This window comes from Misgurnus anguillicaudatus, chromosome 20 (assembly GCF_027580225.2).
Source record: "Misgurnus anguillicaudatus chromosome 20, ASM2758022v2, whole genome shotgun sequence".
NCBI lineage: Eukaryota > Metazoa > Chordata > Actinopteri > Cypriniformes > Cobitidae > Misgurnus > Misgurnus anguillicaudatus.
Window position 1 is genome coordinate 6118842 of NC_073356.2, and position 18659 is coordinate 6137500.

At 44.6% G+C, this 18659-nt stretch overlaps 1 protein-coding gene and 15 non-coding genes across 16 annotated transcripts; 12 read left to right on the forward strand and 4 right to left on the reverse strand.

Moving 5' to 3' along the window:
* Positions 1 to 1699: 1699 nt before the first annotated feature.
* Positions 1700 to 8014, forward strand: LOC129455637 (uncharacterized). The gene is made up of 10 exons (XM_073858708.1): positions 1700 to 2888; positions 2980 to 3063; positions 3151 to 3234; positions 4165 to 4693; positions 4790 to 5117; positions 5209 to 6010; positions 6256 to 6462; positions 6572 to 6945; positions 7620 to 7866; positions 7971 to 8014. The coding sequence occupies exons 1-10, from the start codon at positions 1943 to 1945 to the stop codon at positions 8012 to 8014; spliced, it is 3645 nt and encodes a 1214-aa protein (XP_073714809.1). The 5' UTR covers positions 1700 to 1942.
* A 2173-nt stretch (positions 8015 to 10187) lies between these two features.
* On the forward strand, positions 10188 to 10259 carry trnaq-cug (transfer RNA glutamine (anticodon CUG)). The gene has a single exon. It is a non-coding gene; the product is annotated as a tRNA-Gln (tRNA).
* Positions 10260 to 10821: 562 nt separating this feature from the next.
* trnaa-agc (transfer RNA alanine (anticodon AGC)) lies at positions 10822 to 10894 on the reverse strand. Its single transcript has one exon. It is a non-coding gene; the product is annotated as a tRNA-Ala (tRNA).
* A 94-nt stretch (positions 10895 to 10988) lies between these two features.
* trnap-agg (transfer RNA proline (anticodon AGG)) lies at positions 10989 to 11060 on the forward strand. Its single transcript has one exon. It is a non-coding gene; the product is annotated as a tRNA-Pro (tRNA).
* Positions 11061 to 12394: 1334 nt separating this feature from the next.
* On the forward strand, positions 12395 to 12466 carry trnap-ugg (transfer RNA proline (anticodon UGG)). The gene has a single exon. It is a non-coding gene; the product is annotated as a tRNA-Pro (tRNA).
* An 89-nt stretch (positions 12467 to 12555) lies between these two features.
* Positions 12556 to 12629, forward strand: trnai-aau (transfer RNA isoleucine (anticodon AAU)). The gene has a single exon. It is a non-coding gene; the product is annotated as a tRNA-Ile (tRNA).
* An 80-nt stretch (positions 12630 to 12709) lies between these two features.
* On the forward strand, positions 12710 to 12782 carry trnaf-gaa (transfer RNA phenylalanine (anticodon GAA)). The gene has a single exon. It is a non-coding gene; the product is annotated as a tRNA-Phe (tRNA).
* A 96-nt stretch (positions 12783 to 12878) lies between these two features.
* trnaq-cug (transfer RNA glutamine (anticodon CUG)) lies at positions 12879 to 12950 on the forward strand. Its single transcript has one exon. It is a non-coding gene; the product is annotated as a tRNA-Gln (tRNA).
* Positions 12951 to 13512: 562 nt separating this feature from the next.
* On the reverse strand, positions 13513 to 13585 carry trnaa-agc (transfer RNA alanine (anticodon AGC)). The gene has a single exon. It is a non-coding gene; the product is annotated as a tRNA-Ala (tRNA).
* Positions 13586 to 13679: 94 nt separating this feature from the next.
* On the forward strand, positions 13680 to 13751 carry trnap-agg (transfer RNA proline (anticodon AGG)). The gene has a single exon. It is a non-coding gene; the product is annotated as a tRNA-Pro (tRNA).
* Positions 13752 to 15085: 1334 nt separating this feature from the next.
* On the forward strand, positions 15086 to 15157 carry trnap-ugg (transfer RNA proline (anticodon UGG)). Its single transcript has one exon. It is a non-coding gene; the product is annotated as a tRNA-Pro (tRNA).
* Positions 15158 to 15246: 89 nt separating this feature from the next.
* trnai-aau (transfer RNA isoleucine (anticodon AAU)) lies at positions 15247 to 15320 on the forward strand. The gene has a single exon. It is a non-coding gene; the product is annotated as a tRNA-Ile (tRNA).
* Positions 15321 to 15569: 249 nt separating this feature from the next.
* Positions 15570 to 15641, forward strand: trnaq-cug (transfer RNA glutamine (anticodon CUG)). The gene has a single exon. It is a non-coding gene; the product is annotated as a tRNA-Gln (tRNA).
* Positions 15642 to 16203: 562 nt separating this feature from the next.
* Positions 16204 to 16276, reverse strand: trnaa-agc (transfer RNA alanine (anticodon AGC)). Its single transcript has one exon. It is a non-coding gene; the product is annotated as a tRNA-Ala (tRNA).
* A 94-nt stretch (positions 16277 to 16370) lies between these two features.
* On the forward strand, positions 16371 to 16442 carry trnap-agg (transfer RNA proline (anticodon AGG)). The gene has a single exon. It is a non-coding gene; the product is annotated as a tRNA-Pro (tRNA).
* Positions 16443 to 17228: 786 nt separating this feature from the next.
* trnaa-agc (transfer RNA alanine (anticodon AGC)) lies at positions 17229 to 17301 on the reverse strand. The gene has a single exon. It is a non-coding gene; the product is annotated as a tRNA-Ala (tRNA).
* Positions 17302 to 18659: the final 1358 nt, after the last annotated feature.

Sequence of the window (18659 nt, forward strand, 5' to 3'; positions counted from 1 at the left end):
TCCAGTGCCGAAAAAGCCCAAGATCAGCTGCTTGAATGACTACAGACCGGTTGCTCTCACTTCTGTAGTGATGAAAGCTTTTGAACGCTTAGTTCTCTCTCATCTTAAAGCATCTATCGATCACCTCATTGATCCTCTTCAATTTGCATATCGTCCCAACCGTTCAGTTGACGATGCTATCAACATTGCACTTCACTTTATTTTACAACACTTGGACAATCGGAATACCTATGCTAGACTCCTATTTGTGGATTACAGTTCTGCCTTCAATACTATAATTCCCAATCTTCTTCACAGTAAACTGACCCATCTGAACATTAACCCTTTCCTCTGCTCATGGATTATTGATTTCCTTACTAACAGGACTCAGTATGTCAGGCTGGGCCCATATCTCTCACAGCCCCGCACATGTAACACCGGTGCCCCTCAGGGCTGTGTGCTGTCTCCTCTGCTATTCTCACTGTACACCAATGACTGTACCTCTGGTGACCCATCTGTCAAAACCATAAAATATGCGGACGACACCACAATAATAGGCCTCATCTCTAACAACGACGAGTCAGCCTACCGCAGTGAGGTTAGTCGCCTGGAGTCCTGGTGTGCAGTCAGTAACTTGGAACTTAACATCAATAAGACTGTGGAGATGATTGTGGACTTTCGTAAAAGGCCCCCGACTCATCCTCCTCTGCTCATTAATGATGCATCCGTGTCTGTCGTGGAGCATTTCAAGTTCTTGGGCACAACCATTACCAACACACTCAAATGGGATAATAATATCTCCCAACTAGTGAAGAAGGGCCAGCAGCGTCTGTTCTTTCTTCGCCGCCTAAAAGGACTACTGCTTAGCACCTCCATCATGGTACAATTCTACAGAGCATTCATTGAGAGTGTGCTAACTTCCTCCCTTACGGTCTGGTTTGCCTCTGCGTCAGCCCGCGCAAAGGCCAGACTACAAAGAGTCATCCGGGCAGCAGAGAGGATTATTGGCTGTCCCCTGCCCTCTATTATGGACCTGCATAGCTCTAGGACCATTAACAGAGCTGTGAAGATTGCGGCCGACCCCTCTCATCCTGCCAACAGTCTGTTTAATCTTCTACCCTCGGGAAAGCGGTATAGGGCTATTTTGCCCAAAACATCACGCCATCGCAACAGTTTTTTCCCCCATGCAATAGCCCTTCTAAATGACTCTTAACTTAAATTCATTTGCATGTTGTATGTTGTACTGTGTGTTGCCTGCATGGAGAATACCGAACCAAATTCCTAGTATTTGTATACATGGCGAAATAAAGTTGAATTGAATTGAATTGAATTGAATGATAGGAGTATGAAAGATAAACGTTCCTAAAATATCCATTTCATAGCGCAATGACCCTTTTGGGGTAATATGTCTTTTATGTGCTATGAAAGGATATTATTAGGAAAAAATTGTCATCCTTCTGCCATTGGGTCATATTGATAAATTATTTAATTGATTAAATAAAAACAGCAAATGCTAGAGTCAAACGAATTATTATTATTTAAATGAATATCAAATATAAAATCAACTTTACTGCAGTAACGTACGTCAGATATGCATAAACACATAAACTACAATACTGTTTGGCCTAAAGGTATCAAACCAACTTTAAATTACTTAGTATTATTCTCTGTCATGCACAAGGCTTGTTTTTTAGATTCTTCTAGGCCCCTAGAATGGTGATGTTTACAGCTTTGGAAATAGAAGTAAATTTCAGACTTAATATTTCACTTATATTGACATATTTTATATACGGTATCCGAGATTCCTTCCCCTTTAGAAAACTCATCAGCAAGCCAGTTTATGGTCATAGCCATATTTATTACCACAGTAATATGGTTTACATGTAGCTTATTAAATTACCATTACACACTTAACGTCAGATTGCTAGAGGTAATAGTCTCTTCCTAATTTTCATTTCAGAAAATGTATGCGTATCCTGTTTTTCAACGGCAATCGGCAACATCAAGCCGACTCCTCATGGCACCATCAGCAGAGGCAAAGCGCCTAGAAAAGCTTGAGTCCGGAAGGGCCAAAAGTAAAGAGGAGGTGCTGGCAGAGGCTAGAGCTTTTGTCAGCACAAATGGTGGAGACCCCAGTGACCAGTTTTTAGTTCTTGCTCACTGCAAACTTCAGTTTGGGAAGTACCAGGGCCAGCGATTTAGATGGCTCCTGGAAAACTCTCTGGGGTATGCAGTGTATTTGGTGCTTAGCAGTTCCAGTGAGAAAGCCCATCCAAACCCGCTGTCAGAAAACAAACAGCTGTACCTGCAGTATACTTCTCTTATAAGAGAGATGGCAGAAGAAGTGGAGAAGTATAAGAGAAAGCAGGAAATGCAAGCAGAAGCCCATGCAACTGGAGACCAAGGCTGCTTGATGGTGGAGTTTGGTGACTTCCAGGGCCGGTCCATGAAGGATGTTTATGAGGACCAGAGCAAGCAGGCCCAAGCCCTCATCAGGTACCTGATAAAGGCAAATCCCAACCCCAACACCAACATGGCCATTTTCAAGACATATGTCTTGAAAAGACAGGCTTCTGCTGTGGGCACTCGTGTATGCCAGCCTGCACCTCAAGTTGCATCCTCCAGTGCCTCTGCACCTCCACCTGCAACCTCCAGTTCCTCTGTACATCCACGTGCAACCTCCAGTGCCTCTGCACCTCCACCTGCAACCCCCAGTTCTTCTGTACCTTCACCTGCAACCTCCAGTGCCTCTGTACGTCCACGTGCAACCTCCAGTGTCTCTGCACCTTCACCCGCAGCCATCAAAACTGGTGTACACCAGAGCGCCACTGTGAAAGCACTGTTGACACGTGGCAAACATTTGTCTCCTTCACACCTGGCGAGAAAACTCATGTCACCAGTGAAACACTGTGAGTAGGACTGTGTGAATATTGAATTTTCCTTACAGCAGTTTTACATGTATTTATTTATCATTATGGCAAATTTGTTTTTTGTTTCCAGATCCATTGCTGCAGTCCACTTTACCTCCTCCAGCAGCAGAACCCCCAGTCACACATTTGACCCGAAGGCAGCTTTTCACTACTGGTAAGCACCATCTTACCTACATTTGTCTCATAAGTTTACGGTGAACAACATAACATAATAACATTTTTATTATTATTTGTGCTCCAGGCACTTCCGTTTCCACTGCTGAAGATGATGATGATGAGGAACTGGTATTTGCTGCATCACAATGTGAAGCACAGCTAAATACAGGTGTGGCATATGACACACATGCAAATATTATAAGAATGTTTTTGTGAAAACGCAAAAGCAGAACATTTTTTTTTAAATAATCAACATTTTTAACAATTTTTTGTTTACAATACAGAATTATGTCAGATCTTGCCTCAAGCTGGATGTATGCTTTGAGCGCATTTCTTCGAAACCGTAAGGATGTTTAAAGGTGTCAGTGTATTTGGGTTTCCGAACGTACCCGTTGTTAAACAATCACTGCATAACTTCTTCACACCGCTTGCACTTCTCACTCACTCTTTAGCTCCACCTTAGCAGACAGGATGGTTGGGATCATTGTTGTAATTATTAGAGGAACATCTTTTCCTTAATGTGTCTGTGTGCATGCTTCATGTCTGTGGGCATCATTCATTTATACTGAATTCTCCACGCCTCATATCCTTGCTCCATTCTATCTAATTTACACATCAACATTTTATCCCAGCAAGCAAAAACCGAAACCCAATGTAGTCCAGCTATGATTAATCCACTTCTACCCTAAAATAACCTTGAATACATTTTTATGCTGTTCTTGCCTAAATAACTTTGAGATGTATGATATTCCATTATGTAAGCAAAGTCAACAGGTGTTCAAGGTGTTTGCTTTCATTTCTTTTATATTTCTTGTATCATCTATTTGTGTGCTATGGTTAGACATCTGTTAGACTTTCATGAGCAGCCCAAATTCTGCCTTATTTTAGTCAAAATTGCTTGCTGGGATCTTACATTAATAAAGTGTACACTGGGTTCTTTGCTTCTTAACACTAGTACCATTTTCCTCACTGTTATTCCTAAATCTAATCCTAATAATTATTAATACTTGTCCAAAATTGGACAAGTGGGCTGCTTTGTGGTATTTTACTATGAAATGCAACATTCATCCTTATATTGTTTTTGTTTTAATTCACTCAGAGACCTGTTCTGGTCCGTCTCCATCAGCGGAAACAGCAAAAGCACCAGGTCTTCCACATCATCCACCACCAGCTGAGCTTCCAGTTCACTGGAAAGATCATCTTCCACCTTTCCAGCATGAGTGGATACGGAACACACTATTTAAGGCCAACCCGCGAACCGGCAAGCCAGAACTAGTGTCCCAACTGAAGCTTTGGTGGTATCCTCCTCAGGTCCCTTTAATTCACACTCAGCCGCCCGCCTCACCTGACCTCTTCTTCTGTCGGCCCCTTTTCTTATGGATGCCGCTCAAGATGTGGCGATTTCCTCTTGTCTGTGTTCGACCAGACTGTGATAAGCACAAACTAACAGCCGCAGGACTTTACCGTACCGTGCGCAAAGTCTTGGACATCGACGGTTGGTATGATCTTGCCACTGAGTATCTGGAGTGCAAACGCTGCAAAAAGAAATATCCCGCCTGGTCCGAGGACATTTTGGGGCAACTGGATATGGGCCACCGCAGTCAGTTTCCAGCTTTGCTGACATACAGGTAATTCATAATGGCAATCATTCATTATTAGGCACTTTAATTTGTGATTCTTTTTACCAAATAAAGCATTTGCATGATTATACTGTTGTTTTTTAGATACTCATGTGACAACCGGGTGCTGAGGATGATGAGGGAGAGGACACAGGGCAACAGCGTGACACAGCTGTACAAGAAGCTCATGGAACAACACAGTGAGGCATGGACACAGCGTGTCCTTCAGTACCTGACTGCCTGTGAACCATTTACAAGGTCCTTCCTTGTGCAGCCACCTGTGTTTGCCGAGCCTCCCTCTTTACCTGCCCTACCTAAACCTAAGTGGCTGTTAGCCGTGTACGCCAGGGATGTTCTGGGCCGACTGCACGAGGTCAAAGCCAAAATTACATCTGTCTTGGGCTGTGTTCTAAAGATGGACTCCACAAAGAAGGTAACACATCCCTGTATCCAGAAATTTGCCATATGGAAAAGTGTGTATACATAATAAACACAGTTTTTAATTATTTTATTTTTTGCAATAGGTCACAAAGAAACTTGCCGGTGCTGCTGCAGGAACAGCTGCCTGGTGCACAAATGTGGGAAACGAACACGGCCAAGTCCTTGTCTCTGTGCTGACAGCCGCAGAGGGACATGGACTGCACCCTATGGCAGCTGGCCTAATGAAACGCTACCGGGAGGCAGGAGAGGCAGCCCCGAAAGTGATGTACGTGGACAGAGATTGCTGCAGTCTTCATGGCAAGTCTCAGGTGAAGGTCATGTTTTCGGAGTGGGATGAGCTTGAAGTGCGCCTTGACATCTGGCATTTCATGCGGCGATTTGCTGCAGGTGTCACGACAGAGGCTCATCCGCTCTACGGGACCTTCATGGCACGTCTGTCCATGTGCATCTTTCAGTGGGATTCAGATGATGTGGCTGCTCTTCACCGTGCAAAGGAGGGTGAGCTGGCAGCAAAGAAGGCCGGCCACATCTCAGGAAAGGCGCTGAGTTCCCGCATTACCCGGAGAGAGTTGGCACTGCACTGCCGGAGGAGGACCAGGGGTGTGGAGGAGACCACCAGATTAATTGGATCTCTGGTTGATCTGTTTGACAGTGCGAGTGGTAAAGACACTCTGGGAGTTCCTCTGCTGGACCATGAACGGATCCAGCAGATATGGAAAGAACAGCGGAAGCACGTACAGTGTATCCAAGACCCAGAGAACTTTCCCCTCTACATGAAGACAGGGACACTGAAGAAAGGCAGTGTGGAGCTGTGCTGCTACAGATGTGCCCGTGGCTCTACCTCTGTGGAGTCATTCCACCTCCACCTAAACCGTTTTATTCCAGGTATTACATACATATGGATTACATTTTTTTTTTAAAGTAATGTCACATCAATAAATGTCACACTCTACAGTAATATCACAGTTCTTTTCTGATGTCATAAGCATTGACAAAGCTGTCTTGCCAGTCACTAGTAACTCTGGTTATAATACCAATAATTGTTTATGTAATTACATAGCACCTCATGTGCAGCACATATCTTGTACATGTGTGACACATATAACCATTTTTGTTTATCTGACTTTTAGGAACCAGTGCCAGTGATTCACATTTTCAGGCCTATCTTCTTGAGGGCTTGATGCGCTGGAATGATGACAGGATGGAAGATGCCATAAAAGGAGCGTCCTCCATCCGGACATATGGCAGTGCCATGAAAGAGGCTGTGGACAAGCTTTCCCGAACTGTCTTCGGAAAGCCCTGGGATGAGCGCTATCGCCCTCCTGGAGCATATACAGGCAAGAAATTCAATAATTTGTTCTTTTGTAATATTCTACTAAGTTATCTATTTAGCTTTTAATGTACTAGACTAGACAAATGATTAACAACACTTTTTTATCCTTGTAGGTGAATTGCTAGGAATGGAGTACCTTTACAGCCAGACTGGCAAAACACTTACTCCAGTGCTCCAGAACCCAGAGGAGGAAGACAGGCTGGTGGAGGAAGTTGATGATCAGGACCTGCAAGATGAGGGGTTCGAGGAAGAGATCATGGAGGACATCACAGTTCCAGTGCTGTATGAGAATGACCCTTGCCGTGATCTTGAAAACAGCCCCTCATCTTTGCCTCTGCATCAGTCCCCAGCATCGATGGCTGATGTGTCACTGGCTGAGCCGTCCACATCATCATCTCCTGGTGGAGAACAACAGCATCTTGCCCCTGCCCCTTCAGTACTGTCACAGTCATCTGACACTGGAAGCAGTATTTCCGAGGAGGCTCAGGTAAGACACTCTAAGGTCTTTTTTTCAATTGCTAACAAGCATTCCTCCACATACTCTCCCTCTCTGAACCAATCTACTTTCCTTACCAACCTGTCTTCTTTTATCCATATTGCAAAATTGCTAAATAAGTTCCAAGATATCCCCTTCTAATACTGTAAATCATGGTAATGAGACTAGAGCAGAACACCTGGGTTGGCTTTCAAGTAAAACTGCAATTAGCTTAGAATGATTACTATTTTATTTTCTGCTACAATTTTCTATATTTTAAAACAATTACTGAAGAAATGGATTCAATTTGCCATCATTCTTTCGAAAATGTTTATAACAATTTCAAAAGCAGTGTGTTAGCATTTGAGAAATGTAGATAGTATACATAATACATTGTGTTTTGCAAGTGGTAAAGCATAAATGACAGAAGAATTTTGGAAGATGTGGATATTGAATGCATTGAACTGATGGATCATATTAACCTCATTACAGCACAGTGACATTAATAAGAAGTCCAACCCTGTTGGGTTAGTTACTTGTTCCTGCTGTGACAGGTTTCGACTGTGTACAGTTTTTAAATGCCCCCTTAGTATTGAACTTAAACAATGCTTGTTAGCAATTGAAAAAAAAACTCATTTTAATCTCGTTTTACTCCACATAAATTAACATAAATCTGCATTTACTAGGGAGCAGTCATTGGACCCGATGGCATCGCTGGGTGGGACAAGATCCAGGATTTGGCTGGTTACCTGGTGGGTCTTCGTGAGGCTCCTTACCTTACTGACCAGCAGGTGACAGAGGCCATCCAGCTGTGGACAGCTCTCCTAGATTTCGATAAGCAGCGGATCAACTATCAGCCTCGACATCAGCCTCAGCTGACACAGGGGCGCTATAAGGCACCGAAGCGGTCTGGAGTCACACCAGGTGTGGAGAGTGTGAAACGGTGTCTGATTGGACATCCTGGGGGTCCAGCGCAGTGGCCCGACGCCAACCGCTTGGTTAATACCATTTGTATGAAGTTGTGTGCTTTACACAAGTCGCCAACCAAGAAAGATGGAGTTTGCACCCCCAGGTGGTCTAAAGTTCTTTCAGATTACAACCACATCCGAGAGTTGGTGCTTAACAATCCCACTCTGATGGATGAAACAACGATCCAGCTGTTTGAGATAAACCATAGGACACTCACTCAGTGGTAAGCATGGCACATCATTCGCTTCAAATTAACTGAATACTTACATACATATATATAATAAAAATTAATTTTTTCAGGTTTCGTAAGTGGAAGAATAGACAGGAAATGGGCGTCCTCGGTCAGGGTCTGACTCCATCTAACCCAATTGCTGTGGCTGATACGCACCTGCCTCCACCGAGGGAAAAATTGAATGAAGTGCCATCGACATCAGGCCCAAAACATCAATTTTTCCTTCCACCAAATCGTGAAGGACAGGCTCCTCTTCTGCGACCAGGTCGAAAGCCAGCTGCTGCCACCAGGGAGTTTCCCATTGCATCCGCCCCCCACAGCATCAGGAGTTGTGCAGCCCATCGCACCTGCCCCCACAGCATCAGGAGTTATGCAGCACATTTTGGCCCCCATCGCACCCGCCCCCACAGCATCAGGAGTTGTGCAGCCCATTTTAGCACCCATCGCACCTGCCCCCACAGCATCAGGAGTTATGCAGCACATTTTAGCACCGGGGTTGTCGTTTGGCACGGTAGTCTTTAATCCAGTGGTGATTCCACCTTCTGGTGCTTCGACATCCAGTGCAGTCCCAGCTCCGCCTGCTCCGGCGTCTGCTGCACCTGTGTCCCGTTACACGCAAAGGAACAGGCGCCGACGGGCTATGGAGAATGAAAGTGGTGTCCAGAAGAGGAAGTATGTGCGAGGGGTTACTTTTAACACGTGCAGCAAATGTGGGCAGCCCAAAACGAAATAGTTTGGCCATAGCCGATATGGTAATGCCACATTTTGCTTGCGTGCCTCAAATGGCAAATCTTTAGAGGAATGGTTGGCAGAGCAGCGCCAGCAAGAAACATGTCAAACTACACCACCTCAATAAATAACATCTTTCCTGTATATATTGTACATATGTGTGCGTGTGTGTGCTGTGATCATTTCAATATTTGTGTGTATTTATTTTAATAAAACATTTTACATCTGAAGTGTCTGTGGATCTGATAAATAAATCTGATAAATCATATCAATCAAATCATATCCCACACAAAAACACATCTTTAAAGAAACATTTTTATATAAACATAAAAAACATATAAATTTACCTTACTTACATTACCTTATAAACATGTAATATTCTATAAAAAAAACACAAAATAATGAATATCAATCAATATAATGATATGTCATAGTAGATAACTAATAGAGGCACAGTTAAATGAACCATGTTTTTTGTGGTAAAAGTGTAGTAACCATGCTTTTTATTAATTTTTATATAAACATAAACAACTAATATTCTTTTAAATAATAATATACACAAAATTATTAATATCAACCAATATAATGATCATAGATAATAGAGGCATAGTTAAATCAACGATATTTTTTGTGGTAAAAGTGTAGTATGGTTTTTATTCCTTTTTATATAAGCAGGTAATGTTCTTTAAAAAAAATAATATACACAAAGTAATAAATATAAATCAATATAATGATATGCCATATAGATAACTAAATAGTAGCGTAGTTAAATTAACCATGTTTTTTTTGTGGTAATAGCGTAGTAACCATGCTTTTTGGTGTATTGTTTACTATTAGCAAAACCATGTTTAATTTGTGGTAACCATGGTTTTACTACAGTACATTTTTTGTAAGAATTTGTTGGATAGTTCGTCACGCAGACCATGGGTTCGAGTCCAGCCCGCGGAGGGTGACTTGTTTCACATATAACTAAAACTACTGTAACATGACATAACGCACAGGAAAATATCACGAATATTGTTACAGGCGAAATCTGGCGCCGTGTAACCGCTTTTTGCGTCTGTTTCGCTTGCGTGCGGGGGCGCAAAGATTGGGCCCCTTCCTATGCTAAGCGAGCGCTCTACCATTTGAGCTAATTCCCCTACCTCTGTCTTGTGAATGCTTTGGCTTGTTGGAAGATGTTAGACTGAAGATCTAAAGGTCTCTGGTTCGATCCCGGGTTTCGGCATTGATGGCAGCCTTTTGAGAGTTTGTATGACTGAAGCTCCCTATCCGAGTGTCCTTTTCTCCGTGACCCAGTGGGTCAGACGCTAATTCAAAGAGTGGTTCCATGGTGTAATGGTTAGCACTCTGGACTCTGAATCCAGCGATCCGAGTTCAAATCTCGGTGGGACCTGTAAGAGTTTTTGGGTATCCAAGGGAACAGCGTTTGTTACCCCAAAACAACCCCCCTGCCCTTTAAGCCTTTTTACCAGAGCACTCAGGCTCTAGACAAAAATGAGTTAGTTCAAGCAACATTGAGCACTTTTTCTGATCACCCTGGCGGTGGGCCAACAACTCACAAGTCGCAAAATTTCAGCAAACACAAGGACATTACAATGAAGCAAATTAAACATGTACGAAAACATAGAATAAATGAAAAATGCATTGACGTTTAGGACAAAGGAAACACACAGCTCATGTGTACAGGCCAAAGGAAACACACAGCTCTTGTGTACAATCTGACAATGAAATGCATTAAAAAGACTTACCAGAAATGACACGAAGACAAATGAACATTGAAAGAAAATGATTCCAATTTTAAATGGCAACAAAATGCTCTTGGAGTGTTAAGCTCCTGCTCCATGTTGCTTTGTGAAATAACATCCGTATCGGAGACGTTCATGTGTGGACCCAACGTGAAGCTTCACGCTTCCGGTCTGTGACATCAGAGCAATTAACAACAAACCACAATCACGTGGAGAATGCGGGCATCGATCCCGCTACCTCTCGCATGCTAAGCGAGCGCTCTACCATTTGAGCTAATTCCCCTACCTCTGTCTTGTGAATGCTTTGGCTTGTTGGAAGCTGGCTGCTATGTGGTGGGAAAATGTTTGCCAGGGGGGCGGGGTGGCACGCTTTGAGTGGCTCGTTGGTCTAGGGGTATGATTCTCGCTTAGGGTGCGAGAGGTCCCGGGTTCAAATCCCGGACGAGCCCCTCTTTAGACTCGTCCCTCGGAGCTTTAACCCACAACGCCGCTGTGTATGGCAATATTGGCAGGAAAGGAATGTCAACGAGAAACCCGCAAAGGACGTCAGGGACTCTCAGCGACACCTCCGCCTTTGGTCTTGTCAGGTCGAAACCGTGTCCGAGGTCGTCTTCAGTTTGTTAACCCCTAGACGATCCCCCTACCCTTTAAGCTTTCTACCGGAGGGCTTGCTGTTTTAACAAGCGATGAGTTGATTTCAAACAACACAATTGACTCAACCTGAAAAATGACCCAGGCTATTTGTCCTACTCCCTCCTGGCCGGGAAAGGCACATCATCCTGGCCACTGGGTAGGTACCCTGAGGTGCCTGGAGCTATGATACTTAAATATACAACCAGGCTAGTGATGCATGGTGTCCAATTTAGTTACCGGATGATTTATCAGAATTTTCTCCTAAAATCTAAGATCAACACTTGGAAAATGCGATAAGGACATGGCTTCTAAGATGTTACTTGACGTTAAAACTACACTAAGTGTTGGGATGCCCCTTTTAATAAAGGTGTTTGGGCCGACACAGTTGCCACCCCAAACAGAGCACAGCTGCCTCACAGCAAGAAGTTCCCCTGTTCAAGCCCTGGCTGGGTCAGGAGGCCTCTCTGTTTGGGGTGTACATGTTCTCCTTCAGTCAGCATGGAATTACTCTGGGCACTGCGTTACTTGGTTTCCTTAAACAGTCCAAAAACAACAGACACTTTGATCTATACACACACACAAACCGAGGGAAGGGCAATTTGACATCTCCAATTCACGTAACCTGCATTTCTGACTTTGCCAAAAACCAGTTCTCGCCATGAATATAGCCTTAGATTAAAAATAAATGAACATATTTATCTATTCCAGTTTCTCCAATCAAAACAAATATTAATGCTATACCTTACAGACCATGTCAAATAATTTTGTTTCCATCTATGTTGCAACAGTTTTGCAAAGGACTTTTTCTGTGCTGAAATGACTGTGACCCTGTGAACAAATCATTGATGGGTTTGGGTGATGAGTGTTTTGCTCAGAGCCTGTAATCCATAACAAAGGTGTTCAGCTGGGTTCAGGTCCGAGATTTATGCAGACCAGTCGAGTTCTCTCACACCATTTCAAATATTAAGCAATAAGCATGTACTTATATCGATAAGTGCTTATTTTGACACCAGCCCAACACTAGGGCTCATTGTGGCTAAACAGAGGAGCAGGACCAAACAGGCCCAGCCCAAGGAACTGCTTGAGGAAGCTGGTGACTGTGTTGTGGTCACATGTTTCCCAGTGGCACGGCAAAAAGACAGCACGGCTTGGCTCGTTGGTCTAGGGGTATGATTCTCGCTTTGGGTGCGAGAGGTCCCGGGTTCAAATCCCGGACGAGCCCTTGTTTAGCCTTGCTTCTTGATGCTGCTACACTGTGGAACATTCATGTCAGTCTTGGCAGAGACCGGAGCTGGTCCGTGGCTGTTCCGTGGCCGGTTAGCTCAGTTGGTTAGAGCGTGGTGCTAATAACGCCAAGGTCGCGGGTTCGATCCCCGTACGGGCCAAGGTTTCTCTTTGCCTCCTTTTGCCGACTGCTATATTGCTGTGATTTGTGATGAAAATTCCTGCCGGGAGCATCTTTGTGGCCGAAATAGCTCAGTTGGGAGAGCGTTAGACTGAAGATCTAAAGGTCCCTGGTTCGATCCCGGGTTTCGGCATTGATGGCAGCCTTTTGAGAGTTTGTATGACTGAAGCTCCCTATCCGAGTGTCCTTTTCTCCGTGACCCAGTGGGTCAGACGCTAATTCAAAGAGTGGTTCCATGGTGTAATGGTTAGCACTCTGGACTCTGAATCCAGCGATCCGAGTTCAAATCTCGGTGGGACCTGTAAGAGTTTTTGGGTATCCAAGGGAACAGCGTTTGTTACCCCAAAACAACCCCCCTGCCCTTTAAGCCTTTTTACCAGAGCACTCAGGCTCTAGACAAAAATGAGTTAGTTCAAGCAACATTGAGCACTTTTTCTGATCACCCTGGCGGTGGGCCAACAACTCACAAGTCGCAAAATTTCAGCAAACACAAGGACATTACAATGAAGCAAATTAAACATGTACGAAAACATAGAATAAATGAAAAATGCATTGACGTTTAGGACAAAGGAAACACACAGCTCATGTGTACAGGCCAAAGGAAACACACAGCTCTTGTGTACAATCTGACAATGAAATGCATTAAAAAGACTTACCAGAAATGACACGAAGACAAATGAACATTGAAAGAAAATGATTCCAATTTTAAATGGCAACAAAATGCTCTTGGAGTGTTAAGCTCCTGCTCCATGTTGCTTTGTGAAATAACATCCGTATCGGAGACGTTCATGTGTGGACCCAACGTGAAGCTTCACGCTTCCGGTCTGTGACATCAGAGCAATTAACAACAAACCACAATCACGTGGAGAATGCGGGCATCGATCCCGCTACCTCTCGCATGCTAAGCGAGCGCTCTACCATTTGAGCTAATTCCCCTACCTCTGTCTTGTGAATGCTTTGGCTTGTTGGAAGCTGGCTGCTATGTGGTGGGAAAATGTTTGCCAGGGGGGCGGGGTGGCACGCTTTGAGTGGCTCGTTGGTCTAGGGGTATGATTCTCGCTTAGGGTGCGAGAGGTCCCGGGTTCAAATCCCGGACGAGCCCCTCTTTAGACTCGTCCCTCGGAGCTTTAACCCACAACGCCGCTGTGTATGGCAATATTGGCAGGAAAGGAATGTCAACGAGAAACCCGCAAAGGACGTCAGGGACTCTCAGCGACACCTCCGCCTTTGGTCTTGTCAGGTCGAAACCGTGTCCGAGGTCGTCTTCAGTTTGTTAACCCCTAGACGATCCCCCTACCCTTTAAGCTTTCTACCGGAGGGCTTGCTGTTTTAACAAGCGATGAGTTGATTTCAAACAACACAATTGACTCAACCTGAAAAATGACCCAGGCTATTTGTCCTACTCCCTCCTGGCCGGGAAAGGCACATCATCCTGGCCACTGGGTAGGTACCCTGAGGTGCCTGGAGCTATGATACTTAAATATACAACCAGGCTAGTGATGCATGGTGTCCAATTTAGTTACCGGATGATTTATCAGAATTTTCTCCTAAAATCTAAGATCAACACTTGGAAAATGCGATAAGGACATGGCTTCTAAGATGTTACTTGACGTTAAAACTACACTAAGTGTTGGGATGCCCCTTTTAATAAAGGTGTTTGGGCCGACACAGTTGCCACCCCAAACAGAGCACAGCTGCCTCACAGCAAGAAGTTCCCCTGTTCAAGCCCTGGCTGGGTCAGGAGGCCTCTCTGTTTGGGGTGTACATGTTCTCCTTCAGTCAGCATGGAATTACTCTGGGCACTGCGTTACTTGGTTTCCTTAAACAGTCCAAAAACAACAGACACTTTGATCTATACACACACACAAACCGAGGGAAGGGCAATTTGACATCTCCAATTCACGTAACCTGCATTTCTGACTTTGCCAAAAACCAGTTCTCGCCATGAATATAGCCTTAGATTAAAAATAAATGAACATATTTATCTATTCCAGTTTCTCCAATCAAAACAAATATTAATGCTATACCTTACAGACCATGTCAAATAATTTTGTTTCCATCTATGTTGCAACAGTTTTGCAAAGGACTTTTTCTGTGCTGAAATGACTGTGACCCTGTGAACAAATCATTGATGGGTTTGGGTGATGAGTGTTTTGCTCAGAGCCTGTAATCCATAACAAAGGTGTTCAGCTGGGTTCAGGTCCGAGATTTATGCAGACCAGTCGAGTTCTCTCACACCATTTCAAATATTAAGCAATAAGCATGTACTTATATCGATAAGTGCTTATTTTGACACCAGCCCAACACTAGGGCTCATTGTGGCTAAACAGAGGAGCAGGACCAAACAGGCCCAGCCCAAGGAACTGCTTTAGGAAGCTGGTGACTGTGTTGTGGTCACATGTTTCCCAGTGGCACGGCAAAAAGACAGCACGGCTTGGCTCGTTGGTCTAGGGGTATGATTCTCGCTTTGGGTGCGAGAGGTCCCGGGTTCAAATCCCCGACGAGCCCTTGTTTAGCCTTGCTTCTTGATGCTGCTACACTGTGGAACATTCATGTCAGTCTTGGCAGAGACCGGAGCTGGTCCGTGGCTGTTCCGTGGCCGGTTAGCTCAGTTGGTTAGAGCGTGGTGCTAATAACGCCAAGGTCGCGGGTTCGATCCCCGTACGGGCCAAGGTTTCTCTTTGCCTCCTTTTGCCGACTGCTATATTGCTGTGATTTGTGATGAAAATTCCTGCTGGGAGCATGTTTGTGGCCGAAAGAGCTCAGTTGGGAGAGCGTTAGACTGAAGATCTAAAGGTCCCTGGTTCGATCCCGGGTTTCGGCATTGGTGGCAGCCTTTTGAGAGTTTGTATGACTGAAGCTCCCTATCCGAGTGTCCTTTTCTCCGTGACCCAGTGGGTCAGACGCTAATTCAAAGAGTGGTTCCATGGTGTAATGGTTAGCACTCTGGACTCTGAATCCAGCGATCCGAGTTCAAATCTCGGTGGGACCTGTAAGAGTTTTTGGGTATCCAAGGGAACAGCGTTTGTTACCCCAAAACAACCCCCCTGCCCTTTAAGCCTTTTTACCAGAGCACTCAGGCTCTAGACAAAAATGAGTTAGTTCAAGCAACATTGAGCACTTTTTCTGATCACCCTGGCGGTGGGCCAACAACTCACAAGTCGCAAAATTTCAGCAAACACAAGGACATTACAATGAAGCAAATTAAACATGTACGAAAACATAGAATAAATGAAAAATGCATTGACGTTTAGGACAAAGGAAACACACAGCTCATGTGTACAGGCCAAAGGAAACACACAGCTCTTGTGTACAATCTGACAATGAAATGCATTAAAAAGACTTACCAGAAATGACACGAAGACAAATGAACATTGAAAGAAAATGATTCCAATTTTAAATGGCAACAAAATGCTCTTGGAGTGTTGAGCTCCTGCTCCATGTTGCTTTGTGAAATAACATCCGTATCGGAGACGTTCATGTGTGGACCCAACGTGAAGCTTCACGCTTCCGGTCTGTGACATCAGAGCAATTAACAACAAACCACAATCACGTGGAGAATGCGGGCATCGATCCCGCTACCTCTCGCATGCTAAGCGAGCGCTCTACCATTTGAGCTAATTCCCCTACCTCTGTCTTGGGAATGCTTTGGCTTGTTGGAAGCTGGCTGCTATGTGGTGGGAAAATGTTTGCCAGGGGGGCGGGGTGGCACGCTTTGAGTGGCTCGTTGGTCTAGGGGTATGATTCTTGCTTAGGGTGCGAGAGGTCCCGGGTTCAAATCCCGGACGAGCCCCTCTTTAGACTCGTCCCTCGGAGCTTTAACCCACAACGCCGCTGTGTATGGCAATATTGGCAGGAAAGGAATGTCAACGAGAAACCCGCAAAGGACGTCAGGGACTCTCAGCGACACCTCCGCCTTTGGTCTTGTCAGGTCGAAACCGTGTCCGAGGTCGTCTTCAGTTTGTTAACCCCTAGACGATCCCCCTACCCTTTAAGCTTTCTACCGGAGGGCTTGCTGTTTTAACAAGCGATGAGTTGATTTCAAACAACACAATTGACTCAACCTGAAAAATGACCCAGGCTATTTGTCCAACTCCCTCCTGGCCGGGAAAGGCACATCATCCTGGCCACTGGGTAGGTACCCTGAGGTGCCTGGAGCTATGATACTTAAATATACAACCAGGCTAGTGATGCATGGTGTCCAATTTAGTTACCGGATGATTTATCAGAATTTTCTCCTAAAATCTAAGATCAACACTTGGAAAATGCGATAAGGACATGGCTTCTAAGATGTTACTTGACGTTAAAACTACACTAAGTGTTGGGATGCCCCTTTTAATAAAGGTGAATGAAATGCATTAAAAAGACTTACCAGAAATGACACGAAGACAAATGAACATTGAAAGAAAATGATTCCAATTTTAAATGGCAACAAAATGCTCTTGGAGTGTTAAGCTCCTGCTCCATGTTGCTTTGTGAAATAACATCCGTATCGGAGACGTTCATGTGTGGACCCAACGTGAAGCTTCACGCTTCCGGTCTGTGACATCAGAGCAATTAACAACAAACCACAATCACGTGGAGAATGCGGGCATCGATCCCGCTACCTCTCGCATGCTAAGCGAGCGCTCTACCATTTGAGCTAATTCCCCTACCTCTGTCTTGTGAATGCTTTGGCTTGTTGGAAGCTGGCTGCTATGTGGTGGGAAAATGTTTGCCAGGGGGGCGGGGTGGCACGCTTTGAGTGGCTCGTTGGTCTAGGGGTATGATTCTCGCTTAGGGTGCGAGAGGTCCCGGGTTCAAATCCCAGACGAGCCCCTCTTTAGGCTCGTCCCTCGGAGCTTTAACCCACAACGCCGCTGTGTATGGCAATATTGGCAGGAAAGGAATGTCAACGAGAAACCCGCAAAGGACGTCAGGGACTCTCAGCGACACCTCCGCCTTTGGTCTTGTCAGGTCGAAACCGTGTCCGAGGTCGTCTTCAGTTTGTTAACCCCTAGACGATCCCCCTACCCTTTAAGCTTTCTACCGGAGGGCTTGCTGTTTTAACAAGCGATGAGTTGATTTCAAACAACACAATTGACTCAACCTGAAAAATGACCCAGGCTATTTGTCCTACTCCCTCCTGGCCGGGAAAGGCACATCATCCTGGCCACTGGGTAGGTACCCTGAGGTGCCTGGAGCTATGATACTTAAATATACAACCAGGCTAGTGATGCATGGTGTCCAATTTAGTTACCGGATGATTTATCAGAATTTTCTCCTAAAATCTAAGATCAACACTTGGAAAATGCGATAAGGACATGGCTTCTAAGATGTTACTTGACGTTAAAACTACACTAAGTGTTGGGATGCCCCTTTTAATAAAGGTGTTTGGGCCGACACAGTTGCCACCCCAAACAGAGCACAGCTGCCTCACAGCAAGAAGTTCCCCTGTTCAAGCCCTGGCTGGGTCAGGAGGCCTCTCTGTTTGGGGTGTACATGTTCTCCTTCAGTCAGCATGGAATTACTCTGGGCACTGCGTTACTTGGTTTCCTTAAACAGTCCAAAAACAACAGACACTTTGATCTATACACACACACAAACCGAGGGAAGGGCAATTTGACATCTTCAATTCACGTAACCTGCATTTCTGACTTTGCCAAAAAACAGTTCTCGCCATGAATATAGCCTTAGATTAAAAATAAATGAACATATTTATCTATTCCAGTTTCTCCAATCAAAACAAATATTAATGCTATACCTTACAGACCATGTCAAATAATTTTGTTTCCATCTATGTTGCAACAGTTTTGCAAAGGACTTTTTCTGTGCTGAAATGACTGTGACCCTGTGAACAAATCATTGATGGGTTTGGGTGATGAGTGTTTTGCTCAGAGCCTGTAATCCATAACAAAGGTGTTCAGCTGGGTTCAGGTCCGAGATTTATGCAGACCAGTCGAGTTCTCTCACACCATTTCAAATATTAAGCAATAAGCATGTACTTATATCGATAAGTGCTTATTTTGAC

Excerpts from the sequence above, each read along its gene's own strand:
- LOC129455637 (XM_073858708.1), top strand. The coding sequence starts at position 1,943 with ATGTATGCGTATCCTGTTTTTCAACGGCAATCGGCAACATCAAGCCGA. Across the intron at positions 3,064-3,150 it reads AAGGCAGCTTTTCACTACTG|GCACTTCCGTTTCCACTGCT; the intron begins GTAAGCACCATC and ends TTTGTGCTCCAG. Across the intron at positions 3,235-4,164 it reads TGAAGCACAGCTAAATACAG|AGACCTGTTCTGGTCCGTCT; the intron begins GTGTGGCATATG and ends TAATTCACTCAG.